Source organism: Mus caroli, chromosome 14 (genome assembly GCF_900094665.2).
Source record: "Mus caroli chromosome 14, CAROLI_EIJ_v1.1, whole genome shotgun sequence".
Taxonomy (NCBI): Eukaryota; Metazoa; Chordata; class Mammalia; order Rodentia; family Muridae; genus Mus; species Mus caroli.
In genome coordinates this window covers 78,505,319-78,517,051 of record NC_034583.1, presented here as the reverse complement: position 1 = coordinate 78,517,051, position 11,733 = coordinate 78,505,319, and the positions used below count along the sequence as shown (strand labels likewise).

At 38.2% G+C, this 11,733-nt stretch overlaps 1 protein-coding gene across 3 annotated transcripts in view; it reads right to left on the bottom strand.

Annotated features, from left to right (window-relative positions):
• Positions 1 to 11,733, bottom strand: part of Tdrd3 (tudor domain containing 3) — a 126,453-nt gene that overhangs the window by 47,028 nt on the left and 67,692 nt on the right. For all 3 annotated transcript variants that reach the window (XM_021181871.2, XM_029468708.1, XM_029468709.1), the window contains one exon: positions 11,142 to 11,267. In XM_021181871.2, the coding sequence (XP_021037530.1) occupies positions 11,142 to 11,267 (126 nt within the window). The remainder of the gene's footprint in view (positions 1 to 11,141; positions 11,268 to 11,733) is intronic.

Below are 11,733 nucleotides of genomic sequence, written 5' to 3'. Positions count from 1 at the left end.
GGGGCTTCATCACAGAAATGCCAGAATGGTCCTATATATATGTATGTATGGATGTATATATATATATATATATATATATATATATATATATATATCAATAAATGTAAATAATAAACCATATAAATGAATTGAAGGTGACTAGGGAGGGACTCCAAAGAGGAGAGGTATGATTACAAGCTATGTGTGGGGTAATATGCAAACATATCACAGTAGAAGCCTCCTAAAATACATATATACACATGAAGGTGATTCAAATCAAACGACCAAATGATGGGGAAGGCAGTGTGGCAACCAGACAGCTCATCACCAAGAGACATGTACAGTACAATTAATTACATCTAATTGAGTTATCACCCAAAAGGGTCCCATGTGAACCATGTGAACCCCCTTCCCCAACCACCCCCCCAAAACAAAAAACAAAGAACAAAAGCTGGACTGTTCTCAAGACTATCGGTTGTCCTCCATAAACCATCAGGAAGACTCCAGTGCTGAAGACAACACCTACATAAGTCACTGAACATGGCCATGTTGAACTGGTGACTACATAGAGCCTTCATCATGTTTCTAGTGTCTTTGGTATAGGAATGTACTCTGTAGGCTACCAAAAGAGAAGTGTAAACACCAACCCAGCCACAAATCCTCTGATCTAAAACATGTCCTGTCTGCAAGATCTGCCAATGCCATGGTAGCTCACATTTGTGAGAATAACTAACCAATTTCTAATTTGACTTAAGGGACACGCTACAAAATGACACCCATAATACCCAATACTGCTTGGGTGTCCAAGAACCTGAGACTTGATAGGCTAGAGAAGTAGTGTAAAACCAAATATACAGGTCTAAAAAAAAAAAAAAAAAAAAAAAAAACCACTACATGACTTCTAAAGACATTCTGCCATACTCATCATGAGTGTCTCACTCAGCCGTGGGAGAAGCTTCCTCCTGTAGCAGACAGGAACAAATATAGAGACCCACATCCAGACATTTTGAAGAAAGTAAAATACCTTCCAACACTTAGCCTTAAATGGGAGGTTTCTGTCAAATCCCCCCAGGTCCCAGGGAACCAGTCAGTGTGGATGCTGAAAGAGTGTAAGAGCCATAGGGAATAGAGAACCCCAGAGAACGACCCTCTACCTCAACCTGAACGAGGCCCACAGGAACTCACTGAGACTGAGGCAGCATGCACGGGGACTAAAGGGCTCTTCATCAGTTTGGGTCCTAGAATGTAAGAAGTGGACACATTGACCCATTCCTAATTCTGAAGAAAACTCCAACTGACAACCACCTGCGCATGAACACGTAGTTTCCTCTCAGGAGACTCACTCTCAAGGGCAGGCTCCGTGCCCAGCAGTAGATGGCAACTGAAACAATGAGCTCAGTGGTTCCTTGTCTCATGGTGACATGTCAGGTATCTCTGTCATCTAAAGAAAATGATCTTTTACTTTATTCTATTCTCTTTTTTTTGGGGGGGGGGGTGGGGAGGGTTGCTCCTTTAGCTCTTTGGGTCCTTTGCGTATATACTATGGCCTTCAGGTCAGTGTTCTTAGGGGAGTCAGTGTGTGCATGGAGTGGGTCTCTTTCCTGTGCTCTTTCCCTCTGTCTGTTTGTCCAACTCTCATGTGTTAGCTTTGCTTTATCTTATCTTACCTTATATATAAGGGAGTGAAAACCATAATCATGACATATTGTATGAGAAATAGAAATATTTTTAATAAAAGGAATTTTTTTAAAAACTGAATCTGTGTACCCACTACTTACACCTATATCTTGAACACACGATATTATTTATAAATGAAGATTCAAAGTAATATGCTTCAACTAAATCCCACCCAGAGAGCGTGGGGCCTTAAAGCTACACTAAACCCTTACTGAATCTAAAGCCCATGGCTTCTCAGTATGCCAGTGTGCATGCCCAGAAACACTAAACAGAAAGCAGCCAATGAGATAGTTACTGCTCACTCTAGCAAGGTTCACAAAGTGCCAAAGCCTCTTGGATGCCTGAAAGATACATTTGGATGTCAGGACTGCTAAATGCTGCCCTAAGACCATCAACATTTTACAGTCAAGCAGAAAAACTGAAGCCACTGGGGAAAACTGGGCTAACGTTTAAAAGCTATAAAAGTCAGCACCTAGAGAAGGCATAGTACGGAGGTTGTATATCATAGGTCGGCCGTCCAGTGCTTCTGTAATGTCAGGCAAGATATTTAACTTTTCGTAGTCCAATCTTAAAAATCAACAAATACACAAATAAATAAATATGTACTTCAAATATCTGTAAAATATTCAGAGTAGTATGGCTTGAATAAACTCTCAGTAAATATTATTTTGACCATTATCTATAACTATGTTAATAAGTTTATGCATCAATATCCAGGAAAGCCCTATACTTCAATGAGACGCCTGTGTCTATTTACACCACTGCTTCTTCTTCTTTCTTTTCCCCCTCTTCGTTTTTTTTTTTTTTTTTTTTTGAGACCGAGTTTTTCTCTGTAGCCCCTGCTGTCCTGGAAATCACTCTATAGACCAGGCTGGCCTCAAACTCAGAAATCCACCTGTCTCTGCCTCCCGAGTGCTGAAATTAAAGGCGTGCGCCACCACTGCCCAGCTACACCAGTGGTACTCAACTTTCCTAATGCAGTGATCCTTTAATACAGTTCCTCATGTTGTGATGACCCCCAACCATAAAATATTTTCATTGCTAGTTCGTAACTGTAATTTTGCTACAATTATGAATCATAGTATACACAGGTATGTTTTACTATAGTCTTTCAGGGTTCATGACCCACAGGTTGAGAACTGCTGATATATTCATCCTCATTGCCATAAATGCCCACTATTACTTAGAATATTAACTTTAGTTTTCTGCTTGCTCTGTTCTTATAAGTAGGGTAGAAAGAATGCTTTATTAAAAACTTTATTACAATGTTATAAAAGAGTATTCAGATGCATTAGAAAATAAAATTTAAACTCTCATACTGTTTTCACTTAAAATATAAAGAATTTATATAAAAATCCATTATCCTTCCTTTTTAGAGACTGAAAACACTCATTATCCTATCACTAGAGATATGACAATGTAGAGTAATGCTACCTGCACACACAGCAACTGCTGAAGTCTCAGACATTACTTTTTAATAGAATGCACAGAAACTGAAACTTTCCATTCACAACAACAGTCTCTACACTCAGGAGCTGTAGCCGACTTTGAGATTAGCAGTATTTCCCAACATCTTTCAAGTCAGTGAACACAGCTGGCTCATTCAGTTCAGTGCCACAAGCTTTTTTATTCTTTTATTCTGGTGTGTTTTTTAATTATAAAAGCTTTTAATACCCCTCAAACTTTGGAATACAACTCTTTATTTTTCAAAATTAAAATATAATTACATAATTTTTCAAAATTAAAATATAATTACATAATTTTTCAAAATTAAAATATAATTACATAATTTTTCTCTTTTTCCTTTCCTCCTTCCAACCACACTTATGTACCCTCACTCCAATCTCAAAATCATGGTCTCTTAAATTGTTGTAACATATATAATATATATACACACACATACATACACAGACTGAGAAGATTGATTTTATATTTAGGAATATATATGTAGTGGTTTTATTTAATATAAATGACTATCAATTTGAACATATTAGAACACACATTACATACACTTGGATATAAAGATGTATGTGTGTATGTTTGTGTGTGTATGTGTGTGTGTGTATATTTTTTTTTACAGAGATTATAGAAAATATTTTTATACCGGGTCTGTCCAGGTCGTACTCAGTTATTTCCTCCAGTGTTTCACAACCATAGATTCAAGCAAACTGGAGACATTCAGTAAATACTTGCTCAAAGAATTACTGAAAACTTCAAAAGTGAGACAAACCCAAGTTTAAATTACCCGTTTAATGCTTTCACCTCTGCTAAGCTAAGGGTAAAAGAGAAAGTGTCACCTGTGTTCTGCTTTCTGACAGTGAAGAGTGCACTAGAGCACACTGGAGCACACTCAGACTGTGCATAAATGATTATAGGAAAGACTAGTATAGCACACATACAAAGTAAGTGTCTTAACACCGCTCTCTCCTGTGCATAGAAAGAGCTGAGCTGCAAACCAAATAAAGAGCTTCTCCCGCTTACTAGTCTTTGTCCCCCAAACTCACAAGCACCTCAGTTTCTTCATCTAAGAAGTAACCCTCATCACAGAATTAGGAAAACTTAACTTCAAAATGCATACAGGCACGTGGAATTACAACTATCATTGGGGGTAACCGTAGCCCTATCCCTGAGCAGAGTTCTGATGGGAAAACTAGCACAGGGGTGCTTAGCTCTTAACTTCTTTCAGATACTCATGGAAGTTAGTGAACACTGAAGCAGATGGTGTCAACACTGCTCGTCACTACACACAAGGCACAGGACAGAACTACAATCCTCTCTATCCTGTGGTAGCTGTTTATAATTGGAAGTGGCGAACAACAATACACTCATGCAGAAACTAACGTAGCCTAAATTAACCAAAGTCTCGAGGGGAATAGATTATTATGCTAAGACTTCTGCTCAGAATTTCTGCTTTGTATTTTAGTTGAGCCCCAAAGAATAAGAAATGTAGAACAAGAGCTGGGCATGGTGGCGCACGCCTTTAATCCCAGCACTCGGGAGGCAGAGGCAGGTGGATTTCTGAGTTCGAGGCCAGCCTGGTCTACAGAGTGAGTTCCAGGTCAGCCAGGGCTATACAGAGAAACCCTGTCTTGAAAAAAACAAACAAACAAAAAAAGAAATGTAGAACAAGCAAGGGAGAGTACTCCAAGGAGAAAAACACACAGCCATCTCATGTCTAACTAAAAACATCACCTTTACTGCTTTCAAAGGGAAAAGTACTGTGTGTTCCAAAATCTCCAAACTGATACTCATTTATGCTAAATAAAGACACTAAATCCAGAAAAGTGATTACACATAAATTACCATTTCTTTTAATCTAATAAGGCCTTCATTAATTATTCAAAAATATACATTGCTTTCTTAGGCTCATTAAATTCTATCAAAGGTACAATACATATTAAACTAAACACCAAGCTTAAGATGAACAAATTTATTAAAATTTTAATGTCCAAAACTTGCTTAAGAAGTAAAACTCTATTGTTAGGAAGTTATAAAGCATGTCATTGTTATGAATTAGTAAATCATGAGCATTCTGATAAACAATGTGATCGACAGCAATCGACACAGTCGGGCTCCTCTCCAGCCAGGGCCAGGCTTCAAATGCACCCCATGCTGGTGCTCCTTGCAGGTGTAAGTACATAAATAGTTCAATCTAGAGAATGTGCCTCGATGTTGAAAAAACAAATAAAGGCACTTTCGGCTATTGTTATAATAGCACTCCGTAGGATAGATTAGGAAGTTGAAACAGCTGACTAAGGCCAAGGAAACATCAGTAAACAGCTGGATGTAGCCAGCCCATCGGGTCCCACACAGTCAAGCTACCAGCTCTAAATCACGGGTAAACATGAGTTATCTTTACAAGTTTCTCATGAAACTCTGAATTATCATCAAAGTATTTTTGCCAGAGATACTTTTAACAAAAAGTACTGTGTGAACAAATCTGTATAAAATGAGAACACATCTTTTGGGGAACCCTGGTTGACTCTTCTCCCTTCTCTCCAAACATCACAGGAATACGGACGAATATGTCACAATTCACAGTAAATCCTGAAATAATGAGGAGAACTTAAGTGATGCTTCTAGCACAGTCTCTGCCCCTCTCCATCAACTCCCAGCAGCCACTCCCCCACACCACAGAAGCTTGTACTCTGGGGGAAAGGAGGGCCTTGCTCCCAACAGCTTCAGTTCTGGATGCTCACCCAACCCCTGCAGTGTGTGCACGTGTTCTAGGCCTTTTTCCTTCTGCCATCTCCTCAGGTCTCGGCTCAGAGACGATTTTTACAGTGTCATCTCAGCAACCCTTAGGATTAAGTCAGATTCTTTCCCTTGTACACCCTGGTTTGAGTTCTAAACCGGCCACCTCACGACCTTTATGAGAGGCTGCAATCAGGGTTGTGCTGGACTCAGCTAGAACATCTTACAAAAGCTGAGTTTTAAAGTTTTATGAAAATGTATGAGTTAGTTTTTAAATCACCGATAGCCTGAAATCACACGTGGTGGGCATAACTATACACAGCAGCAGCAAAATGCAAAGGCCAGCTCTCGCAGCCTGCTCTGGTCCTTGTGTGAGAGCCAGGTGTGAGCCACCTAACAGCACACTCCCCTTTCCCTCAGCCTCCTCCTCACTCTGCTCCCACTCACAGGGGCTGCTCCAGTGCCTCCGCTGGCTCAGGCACCTGGGTCTGACTGCTTATTGATCTCACACCTTGATTGTACAGACTTATTAGGTCTTAAAGCTGAGCTCCTGACTGCTCTTTCCAACATAAATAGCTGCTCAGAAATGCCAAGTCAAAGAAAGTTATTAATTGGAAAATAAAAAATACCACATATCCTAGCTCTTTAGTTCTTATGAGTTCTTTAGTTCTTTTCTCAAGCACGTAGAAATCACATCATTTAGTGTTGGCAAGCCTTTCGCATGGCTCCTGGAGCACAGCAGTTCTCAGTACATAGAATCCCTCATTTTATATAGAGAAAACCCTATAACAGTAAAAGGGAAAGAAAAGCTTATGTTTTAGTAAATTTGTATTTAGTAAAACAAAATATCTAAGAAAATTATTTATATATTATGCTCACAATAAAATGACATAAATTTAGAAAGCAGTCTCTTCAACAGAGGTAATCTTCCACAAGTAACTAATGCTCAATTATTTGGTATGCAATTCCCATGCCGAAAATTTCAAAACTTCAGAGGAATGTCTACTTAGAGCATTATGACTTAAGAGCACAGCTAAGTGTTCTAATGAAGCTGTAGTCTGGAAGGAACGCACAGACCCACATAATCTCTTAATAATACTCTCTTAACACCTAAGTTCTTTGGCAGTTTGGTTGCTAGTTGTGTGTAGCTTATGGCTAACTAAATAATTAGTTTAAGAAAATATGTATCTAGGTAATACATGTAAAATAATTAAGATTTCTACAATATGCGGGCTGGAAATCACAAGAAATTAGTCGTTCTATTTTTGTGATAAAACACTCTGAGAAACAACATGTGGAATGAAGAAGTATTTATCTGGCTGACACTTCCAGATCACAGTTCCTCAAGGAATAGAGATGTAACTCAGTTTTCAAATATTTGGCTAGTCTGCATGAAGCACTGGGTTCATCTGCCTGCACTGAAAAAGAAAGGTTTTTAAAGCTAATGCTAGAAGAAATTTTCTAAGAAGAGATCAGTTACTTCTGAGGAAATATTTAAAAATAAAACTGGAGGCGTGGTAGCATACCTGGATCTTCTAGAGGAATTACATATATGAAAGTAAATGTATTACTAATTTGTATTACATTTAACAGAAAAAAACTTATCCTTAAAAGGTAATATGTCTCCTCAATAAATTTAAAACACTACAGAATCTGATACACCTTCAATATTTGTCAAACAAAACATTGGAAATGTTTGCATTCTATATTTTGGCAGGATGGTATGAATTAAGGACCGGTCATAAGTATAAATAAGTATCCAGGGATCTTAGCATGCCTACAGTTTGACTGTTATCTGTCTTATAAGGTCAGAAATAAAACCTCCCACTTTCCAGCATGATGTCATAACCCAAAAAGATCCATATTTTATAGCATTTTGAGTTTTATAATTTTAGTTTAGAAGTACATAACCAAAATGACACAAGAAGTCCATCCAGAACCAGCTTCGTCCTGGGAACCACGCTGGCCTGTGGGAAAGGCTGTGAGGCATTTCTTGATCAGTGATTGCTATGGGAGGGCCCAATATGTGGATGCTGCCAGCCCTGTGCAGGGGATCCTATAGAAGAAAGCAGGCTGAGCAAGCCATGGGGAGCAAGGCAGGGAACAGCATTCCTCCACGGTTCTGCTTCAATTCCTGTCTACAGGTTCCTACGGTGAGTTCCTTTCATGATACACTGTAAACAGACCCTTTCTTCCCAAGCTGCTTGTGTCCATGGTGTCTATCACAGCTCTAGAAAGTAAATGAAGACACTGGCTAAGCCAATTGACTTTTGGGAATCCAAAAACTAAACAAGATCCTGAGACAGCTTGACGTGAACAGAATCAAAACACAGGTGCTAAGGAAAACTCTGGTATTCAAGGATAATATGAGAACTTTTCGTGTGTGTATGCATGCATGTGCATATATGTTTGACATGCACATAAGTGCATGTGTACATGGCCGTGAAGTATGTTATATGTACATGTATATGCACATGCGCGCGCGCGTGTGTGTGTGTGTGTGTGTGTGTGTGTGTGTGTGTGTGTGTGTGTGTGTGAGATATGTGCAAGTTTGTATATTATTGAAAATTGAACTCAGGGCCTCAGGCTTACTGAGCAGCAAGTGCTGATCACTGAGCTCTGCCTCCTAGTTACAAACACTTCTTGAAGCTCTAAGTCTATACACCTCTATAAAGACCCAAATACCAATGCTGATATAAACCTAAACCAAATCATGGAATCATAACAATCTTCAGAAGTTTATCTATCCATTATACATTGTGAAGATTATCCTGAAAAGCTTCCTAGATGTTCCATAGAAAAATGTTTAACATCTATCATCAGTGAAGATATCATATTAGAATATAATCCAAGTAATATAATCTTGGCTTTCACTCCAATTAAAAGGAAACAATGAAATTGTAAAATCAGATACTGGTCTCAACTGCTCTTTCCTATAAACTCCATTTCAGTTAAGAATGTTGTCGCTTAGTAAAGTATATTAACAAAAGAATAACAAAACATTACGTTAAAAAAAATACACTTGAAAACAACCACAAATCAAGCAATCCTATGGTCTTCACTGTATCCATGAACTCACGGCCAAGAGAACAGAGAAAATCTATAAGCCCAATGACGTCTGTCTATGAGTATATTCATTTATTGTACAGGTTTCTATACTTATGTGTGGAAACACAGATCTCTCCTCTATGGTGTCCATATCATTAGAGCCTGGGACAGCAGGCTGCAGTTGATGGAAGCAATGTCTGCTCAGACAGTACTAACCACGACACAGGAAATCAGCAGCGACTCCGTGTCAGCCTGACTAAAGCACTGCCTAACCCATTCACACAGCTAGTTGGCCTCATTCTGACAATAAAGTTTTCAAATAAAGGTCTAAACATCATTACAGATTCCAAATATGTTTGAAAACGTACTGCCATTTATGAGACAAAACAATAATTCAACTTTGGAGCTTAGAAATGCATATTAAGAGGATTTAACTATTTACTTAGTGAATGTTATCATTTATTTAATATAAATGCACGAAATAAGAGGGCTTAGCACAAAATATCATAATATGATAATTAGATATGATCTGGCATAGTTATAAATTACAATAATATTTCACTCCCATATGCCAAATCACAGATTATACCCTCAATCCCACTAAAAAGAAATATGAAATCAAAGTCATGATTTGGGAGACACCTTAGGATGCAAATACAGGAGTCAGAGATGAAACGATCAAGAGGTATGACTGGGCCCTTGGGGATGCAAGGCTTAGGATCCTGAGAAGTCCGTCAGGAAACAGTGAGACAGGAAGATGCAGCAGACTCCCCTGCTGACCCTGTGGAAGCATCTTTACACTGTCCACGTGGCAACATGAAGACTGTTTGCAGGAGCTGACAGCAGCCCCGGCAGTAAGAAGCAAAACTAAAACAACCACTACAAAGCACACCAGTCCGGCACACGTGAGGAACTGACTTCACAGCCTACAGCCCAGGAGCCTGTGAGAGGAACACCGACACCAGCTCAACTCACAAACTCAACGGGACCCTTGGCTGCAGACTGTCCAGCCATTTGATACACAGTAATAGAAACAAAGGTGCCAGTCTTCTATCAGTAAACACTGCTCTCCTGTGTTATCCTCTACAAACTGTCTATATCAAACACTCATTTTTTTCAAATATTTTCAAAATGCCTTTTCTATAATTTATATATTATAATATATATAAAATCTATACATCTAAACTCTTTTACTATATGTAAAAGTAAGTATATATTTGCATATATAGTTTGTGTATATAAAATTTATATATATAATGTAAAATCCAATGATAAACCCCAGTTTTCATGAAATATAGACCAATTTTGTATTAAAAGCGTTTGCAACAAAAGAGTATACTTGGAGGGACCCATGGCTCCAGCTGGATATGTAGCAGAGGATGGCTTCATTGGGCATCAATGGGAAAAGAGGCCCTTGGTCCTCTGAAGGCTTGATGCCCCAGTATAGGGGAATGCTACGGCGGGAAGGCGGGACTGGGGGGGGGGGGGGGGGGGGGGGGGGGGGGGGGGGGTGGAGAAACACCCTCATAGAAGCAGGGGTAGGGGAGATGGGATAGGGGATTTCCAGGATTGGGTGGAAACAAGAAAGAAAATAACATTTGAAATGTAAATAAAGAAAATATCCATAAAAAGAAATTTAAAAATAAAAGCATTTTGCTTCTAAATTTATTTGGCTGAATTAAAAAGCAAATCTGAAAGATAACATGATTTTAATCTTTAATATTTTAAAGACAATATTTGAAAATATTTCTCATATTGTACACTTGTAAAAAGATACATATTTAGCACACTTATTGGCCCTTTCAGTATTTATGTTATGCATTACAGTACATCATGGGAAACAGTTGGGAAAGGATATTCTCCCAGTAACAGATTCATACACTTAGGTACATGTGAGGAAAACAGACAGACCAATTTCAGAAATGATGTAAGCAATATGAGATCATGCTACAATAAATTTTCCAACACAACTATCTGTTTGTACATCTAACTTTCCAATGTAGTAAGAGTTGGGTGGAGTACTTTGGTAATATTACTCAACATACAATTAAAAGCAAAGTCAGCTGGCATTTGTTCTTAGAATGTAACATTAAAACTTTCTCCTATGTTTTGGCGACATGAAATTCACTATAAAAGGTCTAAACAACCATCCAGAATAGAAATAATTTTGTACTACTGTGAATAAGGTGGTTGTTTTAAAAAGAAACTGATATATTTTTAATGTTGTTTTCAAGTTAGCCTACCTTCCACATTCAGAGTTCCCATTTTAGACTCCAAGAAATCAAATAACGTGCTTGGTGCTGACGGTCTTGCAGTTCCCAGGTCTTCCTCGTCTTCTGATCGTCCTCGACCCCTGCCTTTCCCTCTTCCTTAGGTTGAAAAGCACACATACATACATACATAGCGTGTAAAAAGCAAAAGAGATCACTAAAACACAATCAGCAACCTTGTAGCTAACATACAGATATTTCTTCTCACCGGCTTCAGTGAATCTCTTTAACAATAAAAATGCTTTAAATAAAGCTATTAAGAAGTCCTCTTACTACTCTATATGGTCTATCGAATATTTGTCAAATGAACATAGAACTTAGACTTGAAATAAACACATACCACTTCTTTTTAATTTAAAGATTTTACCTTAAAATGTATTTTCTTTCTACAAAACAATAAGGTTGACTTATCAAACTTAGCATAATTATATCTGTGCATAGTAAAACACTGTCAACACTGCTGTAACTTAAAGGCATCTTACACAGTCACAGAAATTTTAGAATATCAGTCTACATACTAAAATACATATGTATGGTTATTTATGTTATGACAGGGATATTTCTC